Consider the following 26923-nt stretch of genomic DNA (forward strand, 5'->3'; position numbering starts at 1 on the left):
CACAGAATCTGAAACAGGATCCAGGCTCTGAGCTGTCAGCACAGAGCCCGACGCGGGGCTAGAACTCATGGACCGTGAGATCATTACCTGAGGTGAAGTCGGCCGCTTAACCGATTGAGCCACCCAGGCGCCCCTCTTTACCTTTATTTTGATTGTAGGTTTCCATGTCTGCTTCTTCAAATGGTCAGGCAAGAACAACATGACAATTTACCTGCAGTAGCCACTATGGGGGTGTGTGTGCAATGAATGAATGAAGTGATTGAAAAGTGCCCTATTTTATGTGTTTATGCTTCAGGGTTGTTTGGTTGAGGGGAAGCTACAAGGAAGGCCAAAACATGGTCGTTGGGAGGTGCTGAAAGAATGGTCCTCCCCAGGCCCACGGTTGTGAGGAGCCATTGAGGGACCAAGCTCAGAAGGGTCTTCTGTGCCCTCATACACCACTCACCCACTTTATCCTTGCTAGCTGGGCTCCCCTCAGGTCTTAGAATGTACACCTGGTGTTATTCTGGCCTGTGCCTCTGTATCTGTCCTGCTGCTTTGCACAGCCAGTCCCTTCTCTTCCATGGTCCACATAGACATTACCCCCTCTGAGAGATCATCCTGACTCAGCTCTCTAAAGGAGGTCCCCTGTGACTCTGTCTTAAGCACTCTCTGGTGGTTGGTCCTCATGTGGGCTCTTTGTCTTTGTGTTTCTGTATATTGTCTGTCTCTCCCATCAGAAGGCAAGTTTACTGTGGGCAGGGTTTGCCACACTAACAGCTGAATTTCAGTGTCTGGCACATGCCTGGTCACCAGTTGATCAGGGATCAACACATCCTATTGGTGGGATGAATGAGTGAGTGAGGGTGTAGACTAGATACCAGCTCACAAAGGCCTAGAAAGAGGCAGAGCCTCCCGGAGGCCTGGATTTTGGATCCCGCCACTCGCTCATTAGCATCTTCCCTCTTGCTCAGTTTTAGTTTCTCTCTTTGGAAGAATTTGCATGCTTGTTTCAGAATGTGTGGTGTGGTATCACTTTTGTGATTTTGGTGTGTTCCATGCAGGCTAAGAAAGCTGGACCCGGAGGAAGAAGATGATCCCTTTAATACCTATGAAGTTCAGTCAGAAGCCAAACTGCAAAGCTTCCCGAACATTGGACCTCATAGACTGTCGTTTGACTCAGCTACGTTCATGGAGTCTGGTAAGAATTGAGTAACTTGTGGGAATTCTTCCTCCCATTATTCTGTATAGCCTGCTTAGGTTTTGTACTGGGAAAATGGTTCTGGGATAAAGTATGGTCAAGGGTTTGCCTGGATTTGTCTTGCGCCTGAGCTCCGTGGTCAGCTGGGAGGTCTGCTGAGATGTCTGGGCTCGTACTTGACTGTGTTCCCTGAAGGACACGTGCTTCAGGCTGAAGCCAGGGGTATGGCCTTGCAAGTCAAATGCACATGACACAACTGTTGAGTGCATGTTGTAAGGTAGCACATGGAGGTTGGCCCTTCAATACCTATCTGAGGCCTGGAGGTTCAGAGAAGCTTGCTCATACCTGGTGAGGGCTGGAGCCAGGATTGGGGCCCAGCAGCCTGGCCTCAGCACCACTGTGTAGGAGGACATAGGTGCTGTCTGCCTCTGCCCCTACCCTGCCCCGCCCCTGCCTCTCATCTCCCAAAGAAAATGGGAGACCCTGGCATAGAAGGTCCTTCATTCAAGTCAGTTGTTTCTCCCTCCCTGGGCAGAGAAGCAGGATGTGCATGCATTCCTACTGGAAAACCTGACCAATGGGGGCATTCTGGAGCTGATGATGCGCTACCTGAAGGGCATGGGCCATAAGTTCCTGCTGAGGTGGCCGCCGGGCCTGGCGGAGGTTGTGCTCAGCATCTATCACAGCTGGAGGAGGCACAGCACCAGCCTGCCCAACCCACTGCTGAGGGACTGCAGCAACAAGCACATCAAGGTCAGGTGGGCCGGGGGCCTCTTGAGGGCTATTGTCAGACTGGGACCAGGGGATGGGCACAGGGACCTTCCGTGGGTATGGAGTTACTGTCATGTTGAGCTACCTCCATTTGTGGGCCTGGGACTGGGACCTGGGCCCCTGGATAGAGAGATCCCTGGAGGCTGAGTGGAGGCTGTATTTGGGGCTGAGAGTGGGCACAGGGCCATTAGAAGGCTGTTGCCAGGTGAGTGACTGTGGTGGCACTGGGGTGGAAGGTTCTGTAGGTAGAGCTGACAGGATGAGCTGCAGGTGGAGGTGAGGGAATGAGATGGTCAGGGAGAGGGTGCTTCTAGGTCTGGCTCAGGTACCAGGGCTGGTGGTGGAGTGGTGGAGATGGAGGGGAGCCAGTGGAGAGAGTGGGCAGAAGTGGAACGTTTGGCTGTGTTCCAGGTTCCAGGGACTGTTAGCGTTTTGTTTAGCAGGTGAGAAAATAGAAATGCAGAGGCTTAAATAGGTTGCTTAGGGAAGTGGTGGGGGCCACTGGTGGTAGGGGGCTAACCCGTGCCCAGCCTACCAGCTGACTGCACTCTGCACTCCAGGCTCCTCCACTCGGTGCTTCCTGAGGCTCAAGGGAATACTGGATGCTCTGGTGCCCTTCTCCTGTTATAGGAGGAAGGCTGGGTGCCGGGAGGGGTGTACTGGGAGCTTTAGGGCCCATCTGGGTGGTCTTTTTGGCTGGGGGCACAGAAAGTGGAGGAGCTCGGGGTTGACAGGTCCTTAGGGCAATGTGGAGGTACTGGGACAGCTCAGGGACTGTGTCCTGGCAGCTGCTGCTCATTAAGTCTGTTCCCCCAGGGGCAGTTTGGAGTGGCTGGAGGAGGTGAGGCTTTGGTTTCCTGACAAACCAGGTTGATTATTTCTCTGCTGTGCCTGCTTGGCAGGTACCTCCTTATCTCCGGACCTCAGCTTCCTTATGTACTCTGGCCTGACCCAGTCACTTTAAAAAAAAATTTTTTTGAGGGGGGCGCCTGGGTGGCGCAGTCAGTTGAGCGTCCTACTTCAGCCAGGTCACGATCTTGCGGTCCGTGGATTCGAGCCCCACGTTGGGCTCTGGGCTGATGGCTCAGAGCCTGGAGCCTGTTTCCGATTCTGTGTCTCCCTCTCTCTCTTTGCCCCTCCCCTGTTCATGCTCTGTCTCTCTCTGTCCCAAAAATAAATAAACGTTGAAAAAAAAAATTAAAAAAAAAATTTTTTTTTAATATTTGTTTTTTATTTTTGAGAGAGAAAGAGAGCACGACTAGGGGAGGGATCAGAGAAAGAGGGAGACACAAAATCTGAAGGAGGCTCCAGGCTCTGAGCTGTCAGCATAGAGCCCAACGTAGGGCTCAAACCCACGAACCACGAGGTCATGACCTGAGCCTAAGTCAGATGCTTAACTGACTGAGCCATCCATGTGCCCCTTGACCCAGCTACTTTTAAGGCTTAAGTGCTGTAGTGCAACATCTGGCCTGGTAGGTGACAGAGATGCCTCTTCCATTGGGCAGTCCCTTAGGACTGAAGACAGATCTCTAGCTCCTTCCAAGGAGGATCCATGTGCCTCTTTTTATGTCCTGGCAAGTAGCCACTGATTATAAAAGGAAAGTAGGTTTACTTTATCAATTTATCAAAGTAAATTTTAGTTTCATTTCATCCCATCCATCACTGTTTAATAACTCTGTAACTCCGTTCCTGACCTTCCGGTACCTGTCCTGCAGGATATGATGCTGATGTCTCTGTCCTGCATGGAGCTCCAGCTGGACCAGTGGCTGCTGACCAAGGGCAGAAGCTCTGCAGGTAGGAGGCATTCTGTGTTCTGTGGTAGGAGTAATTTTCTGAACCCTCAGCAACCAGGAGGTAATGGGAGTGGGGAAGCTGAGTCATGGAATTCAGACTTAGTTTTCAGTGGGCACATTTCCTGGGTTGGCTTGTTGGGCCAGGGAAAATCCAGAGTCCCAGAGAAACCCCTTGGACACTCAAGAAATAGTCAGCAGTAGCTGAGCTCCCAGAGGAAGTCATCTGCCTGCTTTTTTTCTATTCAGGATTAAAGAAAATAGGATCAGATTTCTCAGGTTATCACTTGATAATTTATGTGTCCCAATAATTTTCCTGGATGATGTGGGTCATTCTGACTTTTAAACCACTACCCAGTGAACAAAGTTCAATATGTAAAATGAGGGCCCTTGGAGTCTCTGCATCTCTCTGATTCTCTGACTTCTCTGATCCTTGCCACTTGAGAGGCTGTGAGGCTCCAAGGGGCTCAGGGCACTCCAAGACACTAAAGCAAGTATGGTGAGAGCTGAGGGCAACCTCTAGGGAGGAGAAGGGTGTTTGGACCGTACACATGAAGCTGACTTGTTCTGGCCTGAATGGTTTTCAGTGTCTCCTCGGAGCTGCCCCGCTGGTGTGGTGAATGGCAGGTTTGGGCCTGATTTCCCAGGAACCCACTTCCTGGGTGACCTCCTGCAGCTATCATTTGCCTCATCCCAGCGGGACCTGTTTGAGGATGGCTGGCTGGAGTTTGTGGTCCGTGTTTATTGGTTGAAGGCTCGGTTCCTGGCATTGCAGGTTGGTTCTGCAGTTGGCATTCCCTGGCACCCAACAGGGAGGGAGGAGAGCTAGACATGGTGTTGAGGATTCATGTGTATGTGCACATGCAGCACCTGCCTGACACTGGGCTCAGAGTGAGGAAGTGGGACGTGGGGAATTTTCAGATTGCAGATACCCCAGCATGGCCCCCGGTCTGTACAGCATATGAGCATAATCACAGAGCTCTGGAAGGAATCTCCTGTGCCCCCTGTAGACCCCCTCACTCAGGATTGCCTTGCGGTCTTGAACCCTTTGCCTGTGTTTTCCTGAGAGAGCCTGAATGAATGCACAAATGGATGCAGAGCTTTATAGAAGGGGAAACCACCTATCTTGTGTGAATTCTCAGAAGGCTTCTCCTCAGAGCCTGGTCTGGATGGCCAGGATATACCTGGTGGTACCCAGTACACTGTGGTAGAATGAATAAGGTTGTCATAGTTGGTTCTGGAATTAGATAAGCTTAGGTTCTAATCCTGGCTCTGCCATTTATCTGTTCATGATCTTGAACAAGACACTCAGCCTTCTTCAAGTGTCCTCAGTGTTCTCATCTGCACCATGGGAGTTAATGATACCTTTCCTTAGAATTGTGGTATGAATTATTCATTCATTTGTTCATTCATCCAACAAATATTTGTTGAGCCCCGGCTGTGTGCCAGGCCCCTTTTAAGACAGTATAGCAGTAATTGGACAAAGCTGCCCTCGTGGTGCCTACAGTCTAGTGGGATCAGGAAGGTAAGGTACCTGGCACGGCACAGTGAGTTTCCCTCTTTCTGCCCCTGTCCCTTGACTGCATTTCCTTTGACCAGGGAGACATGGAGCAGGCCCTGGAGAACTATGACATCTGCACAGAAATGCTCCAGAGCTCCACTGCCATCCAGGCTGAGGCAGGGGTTGAACAAAGAGACCTCGTCATCCGCCTGCCCAACCTCTACAATGACTCTGTCGTTTCCCTGGAGGAGGTGAGTGGGAGTTATTTAATGGTGTTTTCTTGGCCAAAGATTTATTCTTGTCAATGATTTATTTATTCCATGTCCCTGTGGAGCAGGAGAGCAGCCCATGTGCTGAACAGGGCTCCTTCCTCCCAGAGAGGGTGAAGGGGCCTGGGAGAGGCACTCTAGTGCACTGGGAAAGGGAGAGAAAGGTTTTCCAGGTGGCAGGGGGCAAGGAGGCATTCACCGGCAAGACCTGGAGTGATCATTGCTCAGCTCCCTGGGCTGTGTGTTGCAGCAACCCCAGAGGAATTAGAGGGAAGCTGCAGACTGGTGCTGGTCTGGCTGTGGGGCTGGGTCAGCAGAGCCATGTATGCTAGGTTGTGCTGGGTTCTGATCCTGTTATCACTGTGCAGCCTCAATCCTCAGCACAGTTCCATGGCTGTGACATGTCCACATCAGCTCAAAGTGGCCTTCAGAGTCTTGCAGAGTTTTTTTTAAGTGTATTTATTTAAGTAATCTCTATACCCAACATGGGGCTTGAACTCATGACCCTGAGATCAAGAGTCACATGCTCCTCTGACTGCACCAGCCAGGCACCCCATGTTTTGCAATTTTTTTTTAAGTTTACTTATTTATTTTTGAGAGAGAGAGAGAGCAAGCAAGGGAGGAGCAGAGAGAGAGAGAGGGAGAGAGAGAATCTGAAGCAGGGTCCACACTGTCAGTGCAAAGCTTGACGTGGGGCTTGTACTCATGAACTGTGAAATCATGACCTGATTGAGCCCAAACCAAGAGTCAGATGCTTAACCAACTGAGCCACCCAGGAGCCTCTGTTATGTTTCTTTTTTATTTATTTATTTTTCTTAAAAAATTTTTTTTAAATGTTTATTTATTTTTTGAGAGAGAGAGAGAGAGACAGAGTGTGAGCAGGGAAGGGGCAGAGAGAGAGAGAGAGAGAGAGAGAGAGAGAGAGAGAGAGAGAGAGAGAGAAGGAGACACAGAATCCAAAGCAGGCTCCAGGCTCCAGGCTCCGAGCTGTCAGCACAGAGCCCAATGTGAGGCTTGAACTCACAAGCTGTGAAATCATGACCTGAGCCGAAGTCAGACGCTCAACTGATTGAGCCACCCAGGCGCCCCCCTAGGTTTCTTTTTTAAATAATTGAATGCTTTGACCTTAATAGAAGTACTTTAAAAATTTTTTTTGTTTTAATGTTTATTTTTTTAATTTTTTTTTTTCAACGTTTATTTATTTTTGGGACAGAGAGAGACAGAGCATGAACGGGGGAGGGGCAGAGAGAGAGGGAGACACAGAATCGGAAACAGGCTCCAGGCTCTGAGCCATCAGCCCAGAGCCCGACGCAGGGCTCGAACTCACGGACCGCGAGATCGTGACCTGGCTGAAGTCGGACGCTTAACCGACTGCGCCACCCAGGCGCCCCTAATGTTTATTTTTGAGAGCAACAGAGAGACAGAGCGCGAGTAGGGGAGGGTCAGAGAGAGAGGGAGACACAGAATCCAAAGCAGGCTCTAGGTGCCAAGCTGTCAGCACAGAGTGTGACACGGGGCTTGAACTCACGAACTGTGAGATCATGACCCAAGCTGAAGTCGGACACTTAACCGACTGAGCCACCCAGGCGCCCCTGTAGAAGTACTTTTTGTAAAGCATTTGTTTTATATAAATGCTGATGTACTGACGGGGAGTCTAGTTTTGTACTCCTCATCTGGGTCTGGTAAATGCAGACATTGGCCAGATTCAGAGAGTGTGAGAGGTTTGTCATCGGGCAGCATTCTGGGCCTTTTCCAGATTGATAAGAACCTGAAGTCGCTGGAGCGGTGCCAGTCCCTGGAGGAGATTCAGCGGCTGTACGAGGCTGGTGACTACAAAGCCGTTGTGCATCTGCTCCGCCCAACCTTGTGTACCAGTGGATTTGACCGAGCCAAACACCTGGAGTTTATGACTTCCATTCCAGAGAGACCAGCCCAGCTGCTGCTGCTGCAGGTGTGTGTGCCCACAGTTCCCCTCACTCTGACCTCATACCTTCTTTGCTTGGTTGTGAGTATTCTCTGAAGGCTTTGAGGTGGCTTTCAAGAACACGCATCTAGAAGAAAATAGTAGGAGTAAAAACTGCTAACTGGCATCTAGGAAGATGCCAGTTAGAAGATACGGTCAAGACTGGCAGAAAGCTGGAACCTAGGAGTGCAGGTTCCAGGGTTCTGTGTGGCTCAAAATGAGCCCACACTTGAATCAGAACGTCTGCCTGGCAGAGAAGGAAGGCAGAAAAGTCAGGATGTCACCCATCCATTCACCCATTTGTTCATCTGCCTGTCTTTCTATATTACCTTTGAATTGAGCTTTGAGTAGTTGTTAAAATGGACAAACTCTACGATGTAATCAAGATCAAATAAATACCCATGTACGATCATGTGCTTGAGGAAAAAGAACACCACAGTGGTGTTTTGAAGCCATGCACCCTCTCGGCTCCCTCCATGCCTCCCTTCTTTAGGAAGTAAACTCTTACTGAGAGCTCGTTGGGCATCAGGATCTGCTGGGCACCGGGCAGTTTCTCAGTCTCTCTGTGCCTTGGTTCTTCATCTCTAGAATGGAGATGATCATCGTTCATCCCTCAGAGACCTGCTGTAGGGTTTATACAAGTTAGTGTGTGTTGGCACCATGCCTGGCATGTAGCAAGCACCATACGGGTGCCGACTGTCATCAGTGCTGCCATCTTTGGGAAGCATGGGGTTGGATGATAAACTTGGAAGGTGATAAACATGATGTGCTTAATGGTGTTGGGTGGCCTGGCATCCCATCTCTATGGGTCACACACTAATCATGTTATATTTATTCTCTTATTGGGTCCTTCCCCTTCAATTTGGAAAGAGAGCCCAATCTTCTCCCAGGCATTTTGTTCATATTGTTTGAGACATTTCAATTAACTTTCTTGAACTGGGAAATAGTTAAGAGGTATGACTATAGGAGCAAATGGAGGCATCTCCATCGTGGTGAAAGGAGAGGAAACAGTTGATTCTGAGAAGGAAAGAAGGAAGGGAGGGAGGAGGGGGAGAGGGAGGGACATTGGGAGGGAGGAAAGGGAGGTTCTAGCTCCTGGCAGAGTAGGCTCAGGCTGGTTCATGCTGAGATCAGGGAATGAGATTTGTCTGACTTCAGTTACCATGGCAGGCTTGGGGGGTCGAGTGGAGGAGTGTCCAGCATGACTGCATGTGGGAGGGATGTCTGGGTGTACCAGGGAGGCCATTAGGTGGGGAGAAAGAGGGGGGAGAGGCTAGCCCTCGGTGTGCCTGATAAGAAGGCCCCAGTGATTCAGATGTCAGCTTGCGCCTGTCGTCCAGAACTCTTGGGTGTGGCGGGGTGCTCCATTGTTGGGTTGGATGGGCACTGAGCAGTACTGAGAGGGCTGTGGTAAGGCCTGGGCCAAGTGCTGTCAAAGTACCTGGTTTTTGAGAATTAAGTGACTCTTGTTTTTTCCTCAATTTCTTACAGAGGGGGGTGTGTTTTCTTACTGATTTGGAGTGCTTTTTATATTTTAAAGATACTAATCTTTTTTTCATCAAATGTTGGAAATATTTTTTTTCCCAGTCTCCTTTTATTTATTTATTATTTATTTTTTTATTTTAAAGTGAGGGAGTGAGCACAAGAAGGGAGGGGGGTGGGGGGGGTGGGCGGGGGAGAGAATCTTAAGCAGGCTCCATACTCAGCATGGAGTGCGATGCAGGTCTTGATCCCACAACGCTGGGATCATGACCTGAGCTGAAATTATGAGTTGGATGCTCAACCAACTGAGCCACCCAGGCGCCCCATGCCAGTTTGCTTTTATATTGTGGCCTTTTTAAAAGTTGTGAATTTTGTGTTGTCAAATCTTTTGATATTTGCAAACATTTATGATTTTGTTTATTATTCTTGGATAGCCTTTTCAAGACTGGAAGAATATTTATCCACTCATTCTACACACATGGATTGAGTTCCTACAGCGTGTCTGGCACTGGACAGGGGAGAAGGCCCGCTTGACAGAACCTATATTTTATCAACGTTTATTTATTTTTGGGACAGAGAGAGACAGAGCATGAACGGGGGAGGGGCATAGAGAGAGGAAGACACAGAATCGGAAACAGGCTCCAGGCTCTGAGCCATCAGCCCAGAGCCCGACGCGGGGCTCGAACTCACGGACCGCGAGATCGTGACCTGGCTGAAGTCGGACGCTTAACCGACTGCGCCACCCAGGCGCCCCAGAACCTATATTTTAGAAGGGAGACAGACAAGAAGCATGTCAACAAATAGATTAAAAGTCTGTTTGCCTTTGTTTTCTTCTAGTGGTGTTAATGTTTCATGTTTATTGTGCTTCATCTAGCTTTTATACGGTGTATGTAGGGGAGGGAGGGCCTGAATCCTCCCCTCTAGCAGTATGATGGGTCTCCCTCCCTATTTGGGCAAGCTGCCTTTTATGGTCTTTGATATAATCATGTAGTTTCTCCAGGTTGAATTGATTCTAAGTTCTTGATATTTTTGTTTGCGATTTTGAGCAGGGTCTTTTTTTGGTCATTATGTTTTCCAACTGTGCATTTCTGGTTTATAGGAACCCAACTGGTTTTTTGCATGTTTATTTTAAATCTAGCCACTGTGCTTCATTCCCATTATTTCTGATAGTTTCTGTTTTTTTTCGGGTGGACGATCATATTGCCCACAGTCAACGGCAATTTGGTCTCCTCACTTGTTGGCAGTTATTCTTGTGCTTTTTAGCTCTTTCTAAGTTTGAGCCCTGGGCATTATGTCACATTAGAGCACTGCTGATGGGTCCTTGTCTTGTCCCTGACTTTCATGGCAATGCTGGCTGCACTTTGAGGTCCACAGTCTTTATCCTGCTACAAAATAAGCCCCTGTCCCTCACGTGTTTGGTGTTTGATCAGAAAGTGTCAGCCTTTGGGTTCCATGTCTGCACCCCATAGGCTCCTTCATACGTCTGGCCTCCTGCTAAAGAGTGCTGGCTTTCTCTAAAGAAACACAGGACCCATTTTCCTGGCAATTAGGGCTCTCAAATTGGGGGTGGTTTTGATCTATGTTCAGATACTGCAGCACATCCCAAAGGCGGTTTTGGGCATTTCTGCCCCACCCCTGTCTGTGTTACTTCAAAGAGCTGTGTCGCGTGGAGCTGTTGCCAGCCCTCAGCTGCAGCGAGGTCAGAGCCTGAGGGGGCACCGGTTGGCAGGTGCTTCCTGCTGGTCTAACAGGCCGCCTGCCAGATCTGCAAATTCACAGCCAGACCGAGTTTCCTCACACAGCAGCATGATGATGAAAGCGGCTCAGACTGAGGTGCTTAAATGGGTTATGTTCTAGAGCAAAAAGAAAGGGAGCTTCACAAAAGATGATGGCTCCCAAAGAGGGGATGTTAAAATAGTGTGGTGTTCTGAGAGTTCCATGTGCCGGGACACGGTGCTAGTGTGCTAGGTACAATAGCTCATTTCATGCTCCCAGTCACCTTCTTCCACGAGGGTGCCTGTTGTGGGGGGCGGAGATGGGGACTCTTAGAACGATGACCTCAGTGCTGCCTGGCTAGTTGCCTCTACTGTGACCTTGGCTCAGGTCCTCTTCCGCAGAGAGAGTCCCTCCCCGACAGTCTGCTGAGACCCTTCCCCTGCTGAGACCCCTCCCCTGCTGAGACCCCTGAGCGCTGTGGCACTGGATGAGCACATGACTGGGTGGCCCGGGGCACAGTGGCTTCGGGTGAGAGCTGACAGAGGTGGTGGAGTCACTCAGTCTCACCTTGGCAGTTTGCCCACTCTGGCCTCCCTGTCCCAGCTTCATAAATGAGGCAACTGAGGTGCAGAGGTCAAGCACCTTTCTGAAAGCCCACTGGCTGGCACACGCCATGCCGTGATTGCACGTAGATCGCTATGTGACCTCACAGATGCCTCAAGGCCCGTGGAAGGCCTCCGCTTCCCCTTTTTTTGTACTGCCCCTCAGTCCTGAGGACCAGGCGTGGAGAGCGCCATCACAGTCCTCTCACGGCACGCCCTCCTCCTCGCCCCTCCCTGTGCTCAGGACTCCTTGCTCCGGTTGAAGGACCACCGGCAGTGTTTTGAGTGCTCCGACGTGGCTCTGCAGGAGGCCGTCCAGCAGATGGTGAATGCGAGTGAGTCCGCAGCCAAGGAGGAGTGGGTGGCCACGGTGACCCAGCTACTGCTGGGCATCGAGCAGGCACTCTCTGCTGACAGCAGTGGCAGCATCCTGAAGGAATCATCGTCCTCCACTGGCCTCACCCGGCTCACCAACAACCTCATCCAGGTAATCTTGCGCTGCCCTGCACCACCAGGTGTGGTTCTCGGAATTCCCCCTTCGTAGCTCACTGGCTTTCACTGCAAGCTAGGGACCCCAAAGGGGCGCCTTGGCTACTCTGGCTGCAGGAAGCGGGCACCTCAGGTAGTGGGTGGCTGTACACTGGCCGCATACCTTCCTGGGACTGGTCGGGTCTGGGGGTTGCAGCTTGCTGAGCATTTGGCATCACAGGGTTCTTCCAGACCACCCATCCCTGAGTGACAGAAGCGGGCTCAGAGCAGGAGGCCCTGACCTATGCGTGGTCAGCAGGAGGTAGAGCTGGGGCTGAAACCCAGGCCCTCTGTCTCCCTGCCAGGGCTCTCCACCACCCCATGTTGTCCTGGCTCTCCTAGCCAAGGGGTGGACCCAGTACTCCGCATCGTCCAGGTGGGCTTCATAGCAGGAAACTTTCCTGAAGCCACCCTTGGCTCTTTCCGGACAACAGCTCTTCAGGCCACCAGCGCAGGTCTTGCCAAATCCATGTCCGTAACGTCCCCATCCTTTGTTTCTCTGCATCTGTAGCGCTCTGCCTTAATCCAGGCAGAGTCTCTTATTTGAACTATGGGAGCGTGCTCCCCGCCCCTCTACACTCCTGGTGCAGCCACCACCCTGCCACAGAGGCACCTTTCTGACATGGAAATACCAATGTGCTCCTCCCTCCCTTCAACCCTTCATGTTCCCCCTGGTTGCCCATCACCCAAGGTGTCTGAACCTGCCTGGCCTCCTCTCCACTCATCTACTTCCTTGTCTGTCTCTGGGCCTCTGCCTGCATGCCTGTCCTGTACCCCTAGTTCCTGCCCTCTTCAGTATTGGTTCCACCACAACCACTCACCTGGAACATCAAGGTTCTCCTCTGTCTGTCCCTACCCTTCCTCTGCGACCCCACTGTGGCCCTCATTTGCTTTAATTACAGCGACTATACTGATTCTTAACTCTTGAGTGGCTTGTCTGTGGTTCTCTTCCCCCCAGGCTGTCACCTCCCCCGTGCCCTGCTCACCTCTGTAACCCTCACGTCTGGCATGGGTCCTGGCACACAATAGGTGCAGAGGGCCTCAGGAACTGCATGTGGCATAGGGAGGACTGCCGGAGTGGGCTCCTCTGATGCCTGGGCTTAACCACTGTTGTTGGGCACCCTGGGACTCTGATGACTGGAGTGCTGGAGTGCTTTCTAGTCATGTCCCCGCCTCTGCCCTGAGGGGTCACCCCAGAGGGTTGGAGGGAGAGCTGGCCCTACTGTGACACCCCTGTTCTCCCTCTCCCAGGTCATTGACTGCAGCATGGCCGTCCAAGAGGAGCCCAAGGAGCCCCATGTCTCCTCAGTGCTGCCCTGGATCATCCTGCATCGAATCATCTGGCAGGAAGAGGACACCTTCCACTCCCTGTGTCACCAGCAACAGCTTCAGAACCCAACGGATGAAGGTGGCAGGAAATGGTTCTGGGTGGAGGTGGGCCCTGACAGTCCTATCCAGATGCTGTGAGTGGGCTCGGGGCTCAGTCAATAGGATTTTGTGTGGGGCCTGGACAGAAGCAGAGGCTTCTTCGGGGAGCTCATTGCACAGGGGGGTCGAGAGGCAGTGGGTGTGTGGTATTTCATGTCTGGTGCAGGTGGTAATAGGGTGACAGCGTGGGGAGTGCTTACAAGGAGCACGGACACTGCTCCAGGCAGTCTCAAACTTGCTAACTCCTTTAATCCCCAAAATAGCCCTATGAGATGGGCAGCCATGCACTAGCCTTCGCACTTAACTACCACGCCCCCTGGCCCCTGCCCCTGACAGCAATGTGCACAGCTGGAGGGTAGTATGGAGTGAGCACAGGTCCAAATCCCAACTATCACATCTAGGCTGCGTGACCTTGGTCAAGTCATACAACTTCTCAGCCTCTATTCCCCACGTATATGCTGGGAATAATGGTACCTATCTCAGAGGGTTGTTCTGAGGACAAAATGAAATAATAAAGCTATCATTTGCCAAATCAGTGTCTGGCACATGAGGGTGACAAATGAGTAATTGTGAATGAGAAGCTGGAGAGGGAGCCCAGGACTCTTTATGGAGATGGCACTTGAGCCAGGTCAATGCAGTGGTAGGAAATGTGGTGAATTGAAAAAATAGCCATAACAGCTAAATGACCTTTTAAACAAAGATACCCCATCATTCTTTTAAAAAAATTTTTTTAAATGTTTATTATTTATTTTTGAGAGAGAGAGAGAGAGAGAGAGACAGAGACAGTGCAAGCAGGGGCAGGGCAGAGAGAGAGGGAGACACAGAATCAGAATCCGAAGTAGGCTCCAGGTTCTGAGCTGTCAGCACAGAGCCTGACACGGGGCTTGAACTCATGGACTGTGAGATCATGACCTGAGCTGAAGACGGACACTTAACCGACTGAGCCACCCAGGAGCCCTGTTCTCCCATTTTGCTCAATCACTGTACATGGACTCCTGCAGGAAGCCTATGACCTTGGGTGGGGTGCATCTCTGCAGCTGTAGCAGACCCTGAAGGAGCTGGCGGTTCGGGTTGTCTGCTGACTGCACTCCTCTTGCTGGGCAGCCAGGCGTACCTTAAAGGGGATCTCCGAGAGAGAACAAAGTCCAGGCTCTCTGGCAAGGATTGTTTGCAGCACTAGCCCTATGATCTCCCTTCTTCTGTCTCTGTAGACATAGGTTACAGACAAGTGAATTGAGAGCAACACCTGCTTTAAAATTATGGTTTTAAGGAAAGGGCAAATTGAGCTTATATTTGGGAGAGTGCCCCAGAAAATTCATTGGTGATATATTAGAGCTACTTATGTAGTGTGGAGGAAGTGCCCTATGAGCAGGGTAGAAAAAATGACATGGCCACTGTGCTGACATAGCGTAGCCTGTCCCCCACCCTGTGTGGGGGACAAAAAAAGAAACACACGAACTCAGGAAGAAAACTTACATTGAGGAACAAAGGCAGGGACCCTGTAACAATTTGCACAAGAAATAATTTATTAAAAAATCTGAGCTCATAAGCAGAATGAAACAAAAAGGAAAATTGCAAAACTAAGGGAAAACATTATAAACCAAGTCTCACTGTTACAACTAACAAACCAGACAGCAAGGAGCAGAATGAGCATGGCTAGAACGGAAACCAATGGATGCAGGTCAGAGCTAACAGCATTAGCAAGAAGAGGATGGATATGGGAAACAGGTTGTCCAGTGTGAGGATAGGTAGTGCTCCTAAAGGAAAGACCCCAGCAGTGAAATAGGATAAGCAGTCAACCCACTGTCAAATATGGGAACATTTATCTGTAAAAAAAAAATTGAGCTTGCAGATTCATTGTTCAGCATGTACCATGAAAAATTGGTAACGCCACAAGATACATCCTACTTGAAGAATAAAGATTTTTTAGGGGTACCTAGGTGGCTCCGTCGGTTGAGTGTCCAACTCTTGATTTCTGCTGAGGTCATGATCCCAGGGTCATGGGATTGAGCCTCACACTGGGCTCCATGCTGGGCATGGAGCCTGCTTAACATTCTCTTTCTCCTTCTGCCCCTCCCCTGCTCCTGTGCAAGCACATGCTTGCTCACTTGCTCTTTCTCTCAAAAATAAATAAATAAATAAATATAAATAAATAAGTATTTTTTAGATTTCTAAATTGAAAAAATGATTTATCCTCACAGGTAAAACATGAGACTCATTTCAGATTTCTCCCTAGCTGCACTCAGAGCAGTTGAGGTGATGTCTAAAAGTCTACATGGTTCTCAAGGAATGATGGTACTATCTAGGACATCTAGCCAAGTTGTTTGTAATTAATAGTGGGAACAGACATTTATAAATCAGGATTCCAGCTCCTGTGGGTGCTTTTAAAGATGTCACTGGAGGATGAAGTCAGTAAACCAACATGAGTCAGAATGAAATTTGTCAGGAGTGGAAAAGCCACAGGCAAGGATTTGAGATGAGCACCAAATCCATTTAAACTTGGAATTGAGAGAAAGCAGTTATGCTAATTATGGTTGCAGAACAGAGTGTCAATGTTGCAAACCTGAAGTGCTACAAATAATATGCACAACAAAATTGGGAGATGAGGAGAAAGGAGGAAGTGTTACAAGGCTATCTCCCATCTTGTATAATAGAATCACTTGATGCTGTTGAAAATGGAAACTAAAAGATCCATAAAAAATTAGCATAGTTTAGTTTCCTCATGATTTTCTGAGTTATGTTTTTTATTAAAAAATTTTTTTAAGTCTATTTATTTATTTTGAGAGAGAAAGAGAAAGTGGGGGAGGGGCAGAGAATGGGAGATAGAATCCCAAGCAGCCTCCGCATGGAGCCTGATATAGGACTTGAACTCACCAACCAGCATGAGATCATGACTTGAGCAGAAACCAGGAGTTGAATGTTTAACTGACTGAGCCACCCAGGTGCCTCTATTTTTAAAAATTATTTATTTATATATTTATTTTAGAGAGCACACAAGCTGGGGAGAGGAGCAGGGGGCAAAGGGGTGGTGCGGAGAGTAGGGTGGGGCAGGGTGGGGGAGAATATCTTAAGCAGGCTCCACGCTGAGCCTGACACAGGGCTCCATCTCATGACCATGGGATCATGACCCCAGCTGAAATCAAGAGTTGGACACTGAACTGACTGAGCCACTCAGGTGCCCCTTTTTATTTTTAAATCCATGCCTTTCATACCTTTTTGACAGGGACTGGCCAATAGTAAAAAGTATGACATAAATTTCATGAAAGAATTCTTATTCTACTGGGCGTGAGATGCACTGGTAATTTTGTTTTGTGTTCTATCCTTAATCCTCTTTAAAAATGCTAGTTACAAGCCCACTAGTGGGTTATAGTCCAGAGTTTCAGAAGCACTGAAGGATCTTTAAGGAGCTAGTAATCATTCTAGTGGTGAACCTACACTTAACTGAAAGGTAGTCATTCTTTTTTTTCATCTGTAATATTCCAAAAGACCTTAGAATAAGAATCTTGAAGTTAAGAAATGGTATATATAGTATGGGTTTCATTATTTTTATTTTTTTTAATTTTTTTTACTGTTTACTTTTTATTTTTGAGACAGAGACAGAACATGAACAGGGAAGGGCAGAGAGAGAGAGGAGACACAGAATCTGAAACGGGCTCCAGGCTCTGAGCTGTCAGAACAGAGCCAGATGTGAGGCACGAACCCACGAACTGTGAAATCATGACCTGAGCCGAAGTTGGACGCTTAACTGACTGAGCCACCCAGGCGCCCCGGGTTTCATTATTAAAAGTTATTTCTCTCTTTCAAAATGTTTCCTATATGCCCAGAAAGCTGCTTCCAGGGATGTTCACTGAACATCAGTGTGTTTATTTGGAGGTGGATAAGGCATTCCTTATGTCTTCTTGTATGATTTGGATTTCTTTTTAAGTGTATTTATTTATTCTGAGAGAGAGAGTATGTGAGCAGGTCAGGGGCAGAGAGAGAGAGGGAGATAGAGAATCCCAAGGTGGAGCCCCACACGAGGCTCTGTCTCGCGAACCGAGATCATGATCTCAGCTGAAGTCAAGAGTTGGATGCTTGACTGACTGAGCCACTCAGGTGCTCCTGAATTGATTTTTGAAAAGTATGTATTGCTTTTGTAAAGCCAATCAAGTCATTAACTTACTTAAGAAGACAAAAAGATAAAAAATGAACGAAAGAAAAATCTGTGGCCACTTTGGTAAAGACAGAAAAGCCCACAAAGGAGAGACTGAGCTTTGCAAGTCCCACAAGTGTCCCCACGCTAATTCTGTCGGTCTGGTCTTTCCCTAGTGATGGCTGAGACGCCCATGCTCCCATCCTCCCTCATGCTGCTCAACACTGCCCACGAGTATTTGGGGAGAAGGTCCTGGTGCTGCAATTCCGATGGGGCTCTGCTGCGATTCTATGTAAGCGTTGCCCTCTTGGCCAGGGCTGGTGGGGCGGGAGGGATGGTTTGGCGTCCTGAGGCTTGCTTGGCCTCCCCCTGTACTGGGGCCCACTGCTCTTCTTTGATTCATATGTGACTACTCAGAGTTGCCAGAAAGTCTGAACTTGGTTCCCTTATGCACCTGAGGTTCACGGCTTCTGGACCTGGCCTTCACCTACAAGTGGATTTAGAACCACTAATTGTGACTGCATCTGTTTTGTGTGTGTCAGGCATAGGGCCAGGCCCTTCACAGTAATCTAGAGGCAATAACTGCATTCACCACCACCTTCCAATGAATCCTGTTTGCCCAGCACCACTCACGAAAGGAAGTAGTTGCTGAATCAATAGCTATTTAGTAAATAAGTATTTAGTGACTGCAGATAGCTGTCTCTTACTAGCAGCTGTGATTGACTGGGCTTACTGGGGATAAGCAGCATGATTCCTGTCCCCAAACCTCACTGCTGAGTGTGAGGCCAAGCAGTGCAGACAGGTTACAGAGCATGAGAGGGGCACCTAACCCAGCCTGCAGTGTCTGTTTAAAAAAAATTTTTTTTCTTGAATGTCTTTATTTTTGAGAGAGAGAGAGAGCACAAGCAGGGGAGGGGCAGAGAGAGAGAGTGAGGCACGGAATCTGAAGCAGGCTCCAGGCTCTGAGCTGTCAGTGCAGAGTCCGACACGAGGCTCTAACTCACGAACCGCGAGATCATGACCTGAGCCGAAGTCGGACGCTTAACCAACTGAGTCAGCCAGGCTCCCAGCAGTGTCTATTAATAAATGTTTTAGTGGAACATAGCCACAACCATTCATTTACATGTTAACTATGGCTGCTTTGGCAATACAGGGGCAGGGATGAGGAGCTCTGATAGAGTCCATGTGGTATGTGAAACCTAAAATATTTACTACATAGCCCTTCAGGAGAAGGTTTGCTGACCTCTGCCGTATACCTTTTCAGTGAGCATATCCTCTCTACAAGTGCAGCTCCTGCCTCCCCCGTCCTGGTCTTCCTCCTCTGTCCTGTGCTTTCCCCATGGCTCATACCATCTTCTAGCATGCCATATAATTAATTTATTTATCTGTTATGTTTATTGTGTGTCTCTTCTCCATTAAAATGTAACTTCCCTGAAGGTAGGGATTTTTGTTACTTTTGTTCACTGCTGGATCCCAGTACCTTAGCACAGCACATCTAGCCCATAGTAGGTGTTTAATAAGTAATGGATTGAATGAATGAACGAGACTGAGAATACGTATAGAGCTCATGTGTGTGTAGGGCTTGACAGTTTGCAGAGCACTTGTGCTGAGGAGGTGGAGACTTGGCAGGAACCCCAGCTGTAGATGCCTGAGTGTCTGCTCTACCCTGTGAGTTCTGAGGGCCTCCCGGGTGCTCACCCTGGGTCAGCGCCACACTTCAGGACCATTTTTGGAAGAATTATGCCAAGCTTAGACTGTATTGCTGCTCAGGAATTGGCAACTTCCTTTTTCTGCCTTCCCTCTCCCAATGAGAGAGTGTGAGGTCACTGTTCTACTTCCACAGGGTCACCTCTACAAAGCAGTTTCCCTTACGCTGCTTGGGGGAGAGTCAAGAATGAGTCGGCCCCTTTGCAAGCTGGTACCTGACAGAAGTGGTGCTGAGGTGCCTTCTGGGTAGGCAGCAGGGGCGATGATGGGATGACCATACTCTGGATTTTCCTTAGTCTACATCTTTTTTGGCAGAGTATGAATTCTAGCTGCCAGGATCTGCTAAGTGAATCTGAGGGAGTGGACGTGATAGGAGTACCGCCATGTTTCATTTCATAGCTCCTGATTTTCCTACCCGAGGCCTAGCCTTTACTTTCTTCCAGCTCCTGCAGCAACTTCACTTTTGTGGACTTGGCCTCTGCTTATTGAGTGCTCTCTCTCTCTGCTCAGGTCCTGACCACCTCATGCCCTCTGTTTGTCATACTCTGCCCTGGGGTCTACATGTCTGGCTTGCCCTTTCCTTCCTGCCATGTTGGTCTCAGCTCAGAGGACACCTTCTAAAAGAGGTCTTCCCTGGTCCTGCCACTCTGTCCTCATGACTGCTGAGCAGCCCTGCTATTTGTTTCTGTGTCACGTGCCTCTCTGCTAGCTGGTGTGTTCCTGAGATCAGAGACCTTTTTAGTCTTGCTGCCTGAAGCCTCTCTAGGGCCCTGAGCAGTGGCTGACATAGATTACTGTCCAGTTGATGTTTCTTGAATAAATAAATGAACAAACATAAAGTTATTCATTGATCTACAAATGGTTGCTGAGCATTCACCATTCTGGGTGCTGTGGGCGTTACGAAGGTGAATACTTTATTGCTGGCTCTTCCCATTGCCCCAGGTTAGTGGTCTTCAGATAAAGGATTGTGTCTTGGGAGTGCTTTGTGACTGACATGGGGAGATCTTTTGTGTGGATTTTTTCTTCTTGGATGGAGTGGAAGTATTCTCTGAGGGAGAAATCCTCTTGGATCTCATCTTTTCTTGAGTTAGTATTTCTTTTCATATGTTATATTCAGGTTGCTGAATTCTTATCCATTCATCCACACTCAACTCAAATGGCCCCTTTTCTATAGAGCCTTTACTAACTTCCAGACTGTCCCTATTACACTATGTCCTGGTACTACCACCCAGATTGTGTACACATTAACCATCTGCTGTATTTGCTTCAATCCTGTCTTCTAATAGAAATAAAAAGTTACAGGAAGGATAGTATACTCTTCCTCACCGTCCTTCCCTCACCCCCATAAACCATAAAGGAAAGGACTAATAAATCTGACATTAAAATTTTAAAATTCTGTAAAACAAACACTATACACAAAGTTCCACATAAAATAGCATAGTGATAGAATTACACACACACACACAGACACACACGTGCGTGTGAAACTGGTGAAACATACATATCGGACAAAAGACTGGAATTCAGGGTATTTAAAAAACTCCACAAATCCACAGAAAAAGAAAAAAGTCCAAGAGAAAAATGAGGAAATTATATGAACAGATCACTAGAGAGGAAACCTTAAAGGCCAGTAAACATGAAAAGACACTCAACCTCACTAACAACCATAAATTCTTTATTAAAAAGGAATTAAAAGCAATGGAATACCATTTTGTCCTTTCAGACAGTCATCAACATTTGTCTGTGGTACCTAGGGCTGATGGGGCTGTGTAGGAATTTCCACCCTGCCATCAGAAGTATAAAATTAGTGGGGCGCTTGGGTGGTTCAGTTGGTTCAGTGTCAGACTTCGGCTTAGGTCATGGTCTTGCAGTTCATGAGTTTGGGCCCCACATCAGGCTCTGTGCTGACGTCTCAGAGCCTGGAGCCTGCTTCAGATTCTGTGTCTCCCTCTCTCTCTGCCCCTCCCCTGCTCATGCTTTGTCTCTCTCTGTCAAAAAAGTAAACATTAAAAAAAATTTTTTTTAACTATAAAATTAATTAGTTCAACTGTTTTGGCAAACAATTTGAAAATACAGTTTTTAAAGTTGCAAATGTGCAAACCCTGTGACCTGGTAATTCCTTTTATAGGAATCCACACTAAAGAAAAAGAAACTTTCACATGCATATAAAGAATAGCATGTTGGTGGATGTTAACCATAATGCTGTTTATAACACATATACAAAAAAGGATAAACACCCTTAATGCTACCATTAGAAAAGGTAAAAAAAAAAAAATATGGTAACAAATATTTACAGACAAAGTGATGTAATGTCTAAGATTTGTTTCCAAATGATGTGGGGTGGATTGGGGACAGTTGGGTGAGGGACTGGCTATGCACAGACTTAGTAATCAGTGCTTGTTAGTAATCAGTGCTTAGTAATCAGACTTATTAATCAGTGCTCCATATGTGGGCTCGCTATACTATCATTTCTAGTTTAATATATGTTTGGAATTTTCCATACTAAAAAGTTTGAAATTTTGATATCCCCATACAATAAGATTCATTTCAGTTCACTGAGCTATATTCACATTGATACAAATAAGTCTGGTCCATTCATTCATTTTAATTAGTTTAACTGCTTAGAGCAGTGCAAATGAATGAACCAGATTTATTTGTATCAATGTGAATATAGCTCAGTGAAATGAATAAGAGCAACGTGCAAAGGGTTATGTATTACATGATATTTTATATGTAAAGTTTAAAAACCCATGCAACTATATAGTGTATAGCACAATATAAAAATACGGAAATAAACATACATCTGTATCATTTCTTTGGATTTACTTTGTGCTTTTTCTAACTTATTGCGGTGAAAGCTTATTTCAGTGTTCACTCTTTTTTTTTTTTTTCACATCTTGCTATCATTAAGGTATTAATGTTTCTAAATTAAGTGCAGAAGCATTGGGAAAAGCCATGGGGTTAACATCAGGTATAAGGTCATTCAGTGACATCTTCCTAGCATTAAGATGTGTTTACAAACTTACATATAAAAGCTTATGTGAAAAGACATTTGGTGAATTGTTTGAATGACCCGGTGTATAAAGTGCCCTTCAAGTAACTTCTTCCTTTTATATAAGATATAAGATATAAGATATAAGTTTATGTGTGAAGCCTATGGGAAAAGCCATGTGCTTATCAACCTGAAACTACACTGTGTTTAGATGGCCACTCAGTGGCAGTGTTCACTCTTTTTTGTACAGTTGCTGAAGGTTATAAGTTTTCCCCAAGTACATTTTTAGCTGCATGCCATGTTTTGACCTGTGGTATTTGCTACCTTTATGTACTGATTTCTCATTTTACTGACTTATGTTCTGAGGATGTGGTGTGTATTATATTTTGTCTTTAGTATTTGTTGAGATGTGCTTTTTGTCTAGTTTTGGAAAAAAGCTCATGGATGCTTGAAAAGAATGTGTATCTGGTAACAGTTGGGCATAACAATGGCCATTGAATCTAATCTTCATAGATGCATCACTTGTTGACTGTGTTGTTTACATCCTCTGGAATCCTTATTGATGTTTTGTCTGAGAGAGACTCCCTCAGTCCTAATGGGATTTACCATTTGCCTTATAATCACCTGTTTAATTTACTGCCCCTCCATTTGAGCTTCTTAAAAGCAGAGACTGTGTCACATTGTGTCTAACATAACGAGGTGCTTGGTAAATATTTGGGGAGCAAATGAATGGCCCAATAAGTGGGTAGAGAACTTACCAGAGGGCATATAATATCTCCTAGCAGCTGGTAGATACTGACTGGATGCGCTAGAAGGAAGGCAGTTTGGCAAGCACGCCCTTCTGGTCACTTGTCAGATCTGGGCCTAGAATGGCTCCTGTGGGGGTAACAGGCCCTTTTAGGAAACAGGCCCAAGAGACATGGCCTCCTCAGGTTAACAGACTTGATAGCGTGGTGATCTCCCTGGGGTCCCACTGTGCCAGGGAAGCTGGCACCAGGGAAGCTGGAGAACTGGCGCCTTCTCCTCAGGCGTCTCTTCCTGCCTACCACAGGTACGCGTTCTCCAGAAGGAACTTGCTGCATCCACCTCTGAAGACACGCACCCCTACAAGGAGGAGCTGGAGACCGCCTTGGAACAGTGCTTCTACTGCCTGTACAGCTTCCCTAGCAAGAAGAGCAAGGCCAGGTACCTGGAGGAGCACTCAGCCCAGCAGGTGAGGGTGTCCCCGCCCCTGCCCAGGGGAGTGGGGCTCAGAGAAGCAGGGGCGTGAGCACTCCTGGAGGACGTCAGACACACACCTCTTGTGGTTAGTTGCACCAGGAGAATGAGAGCATGGTCAGATGTAGTCTGATCATAGGAAAAGGGTTTTCCTTGCAAAAACTAGCTTCGTAAATGTTGACCAATCATTCAAAAGTGCAGCATGGCAATTTTCAAAGGATTTCCTTTTCCAGTCGGATAATATGAATAATTCCTTAGAGGTTTTCATTTGTTTTTGTTGTTTGGGTTTCAAGCACTCATGGCTTGTCAGTACTGTCATTTATTCTTACCAATTCCATTCCCTGAATGTAAGCTCCTTGGGCAGGGCCCCCACTGTGGTCCCATGTAGAATGCAGACCCACCCTGGTCCAGAGCAAGCAGTGGGGCAGCTGAGGCTCAAGGAGAGGGTCAGTGGCCTGGCCACAGTGCCCACTCGTGTTCGAACCTACCCTCTGGCTCAGCCATGTGGACTCAACAGAGTGTGGCCCTCAGTTTCCAACATTTGTCTTTGTAAAGGCCGGGCTTATGCCAGTTCATTTTTCTGCTCTTCAGACACTTGGGCTTGGGAATTAGAGTGAGTATGCAGATTTTTAAAAGTATATGGGACTTTTTCTACACTCTAACATATTGTAACCTTGTCTGCATTATTTCCATGGAAGAACCTTTCCCTTTCTGCTTTACCCTGACTGTACTATGATCTGCTTTCTGTCTTTTCTCAAGGTGGACCTTATATGGGAGGACGCTCTGTTTATGTTTGAGTATTTTAAGCCCAAGACCCTTCCTGAATTTGACAGCTACAAGACCAGCACTGTGTCTGCTGACTTGGCCAACCTTCTGAAGAGGATCGCCACCATTGTGCCCCGCACAGAAAGGCCGGCCCTGAACCTGGACAAAGTCTCTGCCTACATTGAGGGCACCTCGGCCGAGGTAGGAACTGAGCATGGTGGAGCTGTGTCCCATCATTTTTCCCTCCGGCACTGCTGCTTCTGCACCTTGTCTGCTTTGCTTGCTCTATATCAGAAGTCAGGTCCATGAGAAGCCTAGTGTCTGTCCTGTGCTAATGTGAATGGTCCTGGGTTTGCAGCGTTACTGGTCACATCTGAGACCCTGACTCCATCTCCCCTTATCCTGCTCCCTCACCTGCCAGGTGCCCTGCCTTCCAGAAGGGGCCGACCCCTCCCCTCCGGTGGTGAATGAGCTCTACTACCTCCTGGCTGATTACCATTTCAAAAACAAGGAGCAGTCTAAGGCTATCAAGTTCTACATGCATGACATCTGCATCTGCCCCAACAGGTCAGTGACCTGGGCATACGGCCAAGCAGGGAGGGTTGGGGTGACCCCAGCTCAGCAAACCCTTTCCTGGGCCAGGTTGGGGTTTCCCTGCCATAGCAAAGAGATTAGGGGAAAAGGAATGAGAAAGTATGGTTAGCACTCTGCAGTTATTAGGAAAGGCAAGAGACAGGTTCTTCATAAAAAAAGGAGCAGTGGAGAAGGCTTCCTTCCAGAAGATACCTGGGATGAGCACTGGCCTCAGAGAAGGTATGAGGTTTCCATCTGGATCCAGGCCAGCAGGGCAACGGGGTGCCATCTGGTTCCATCCTCCTGGTTGAGTGCTGCCTCCTTTCCTGGCTCCTGGCCCTGGGAAGTGGGCTGATGTGTACTATGTGTCTTTAGCTAATGGCTGTTTCCTTATTTTGGGGAAAGGGGAAGGTAATAGAAATACTTAAGCTAGGAGTTCTTTCCTTGCTCTGATGCAAGTGTTGACAGTAGCAGTTGTCATGACAGTAAAAGTAGGAGAGCCTATTGTATGTGAGGCTCATGCTTTCTTCCCACTGAGCCCGGATGGCTTTTTCTTAAATTGTAATGGTTGGCCTGTTCATCCTGAAAGGGCTCTGCTAAGCTCATAAAGTCTGATTCATTTGATTGAGAGGGAACATTTTCTCATGGCCTCCACACTAGGAGGTAAGCCTTGGGTCGAGATAAGCTTTGTATCTGAAGGTCCAGAGTAGTATCTGTAGGTAAAGTACTCAGGGGCCAGGCCGCAGAGGCTGCCCATCCTCAGGGGAAAACGCAGAGCTCCATCTTGTCAGGACCCACCTGGCCCGGGGGAGAGGGGCTGGGATCTGAGTAGAGAAACCAGTTTACACAACTTCTGTAGCTTGTGGGAAAGGTTCTCCCAGCCCCCTTGTTGCTCAGCGTATGATTTCCTTCAGGCAGGGAGCCATGTATTGGTGGCCCTGGATGTCCTCTCTGGGGTCACTGTGGACCAGTTTGGTAGGGGAGATCCATGCTCAGGCTGGCTGAGTGCTCCTGCTCTAGGCAGTGAGGAGTCACCTCCTTTGCACTGCTGCCTCCATGTCTGAAAAGTGAGGGTGATAAGACCAGCCTGCCCGTGGAGAGGTGAGAGCCTGGCGTGACACCTCTCACCCAGCAGCCCTTTGGGTTATAAGACAAGGTTCGTGACAGCTCATTTGGGCCTCCTTCCAACTTGTACATGCACCGGTTCAGAGGGTGTCAATCTGTCAGGCTTGGCCTGCTGGCAGCCGTGCCGTAGAGGTGGGGTGCCCTGTGAGGACTGGCCCCAGGGCCAGGAGGAACTTGGTGGCCTAGTCCTAACCCTCCTTCATTCTGGCCCTCACGAGCAGGTGTCAGGGAAGACTTGGGCTTAGTCTCATCTTCTGTGCTGGCTAAGATGGAAGTTTGGATGCTGGCCTTTTCTTTACATTTTCAGAACCTGCTAGACACAGGTGAAGCCCATGGCAGACAGCTGGGTGTGTGGTGATGTGTCCCGGCCACAGTGTTTGTTGGTGGTCCCTGCAGGAAGAGCAAGTCTGCGAGAATGCTGGCGACAGCTTTTCTTGACCCGTCCACCGTTCCATCTGCTCTTGCTCAGCTGGGATTGGGCCACCTTGGCCAGGGGTTTCATAGAGTGGCATTCTCTGGGGCAAGATGGGAATAGGTCCCAATATAGCTCATCCCTCTGCCAAACAACTCTGAGCCCAGTGCTGGGAGCAGGCCTGCCCTACGTGAGTACCAGCCCAGCACACAGGCTCTGGATGCTTCTTCCTCCTGAGTTCATGGCATCGCTGGCCCTTGGGCTCCCTACTGTCCTTGTGGGTCAGCACTCCCCGAGTGTGGGTTGTGCGCTGCTCTGCTAGAATCAAGAACCCGTGTCAGGACTTGGTTTTTGGTGACACACAGAGAAGCATTTTGAGTTTTTGTGATGAGGTGTCTGTGTTCTTGGTCACTTCTATTTGTGGTTAGTGGTTTCCATTTTGGTACTCATGCAGGTATATGGGCACACACCGTGATTTGGTCCCTTCCCTCAAGGCAAGGGCAAAGGGGGTTGCCGAAGGCATTCTGGGAGGAATTAAGAGGGGAAACCCTCAGTGTGGAAGAAGCTGGCCCTGGTGGTAAGTCCCTGACAGGGTTCCCCACCATCTGGAAGGGAGCTTGACACCTACCCCTATGCTTCCGCCCCCAGGGTGACCTGAGCAGAGCCCCGGATCCCAGGCCCTGAGGAGGAAAGGGTACACTCAGGGCCTCCACACAGGGGCTGAAGCCTTCATTTTTGCTATCCCCCATCATCACTTAAGCCTTCAGGT

The 26923-nt window shown here is 48.3% G+C and overlaps 1 protein-coding gene across 8 annotated transcripts in view; it reads left to right on the forward strand.

Annotated features, from left to right (window-relative positions):
• The window catches only part of CABIN1 (calcineurin binding protein 1), a 153784-nt gene that overhangs the window by 32216 nt on the left and 94645 nt on the right, over positions 1–26923 (forward strand). For all 8 annotated transcript variants that reach the window (XM_006938636.5, XM_006938634.5, XM_045042108.1 and 5 more), the window contains 12 exons: positions 1044–1180; positions 1716–1933; positions 3667–3745; positions 4329–4516; positions 5341–5493; positions 7268–7462; positions 11519–11761; positions 13054–13210; positions 17539–17654; positions 23113–23274; positions 24039–24245; positions 24466–24611. In XM_006938636.5, coding sequence (XP_006938698.4) covers positions 1044–1180; positions 1716–1933; positions 3667–3745; positions 4329–4516; positions 5341–5493; positions 7268–7462; positions 11519–11761; positions 13054–13210; positions 17539–17654; positions 23113–23274; positions 24039–24245; positions 24466–24611 — 2001 coding nt within the window. The remainder of the gene's footprint in view (positions 1–1043; positions 1181–1715; positions 1934–3666; positions 3746–4328; positions 4517–5340; positions 5494–7267; positions 7463–11518; positions 11762–13053; positions 13211–17538; positions 17655–23112; positions 23275–24038; positions 24246–24465; positions 24612–26923) is intronic.

The sequence above is a fragment of the Felis catus genome, chromosome D3 (assembly GCF_018350175.1).
Source record: "Felis catus isolate Fca126 chromosome D3, F.catus_Fca126_mat1.0, whole genome shotgun sequence".
NCBI lineage: Eukaryota > Metazoa > Chordata > Mammalia > Carnivora > Felidae > Felis > Felis catus.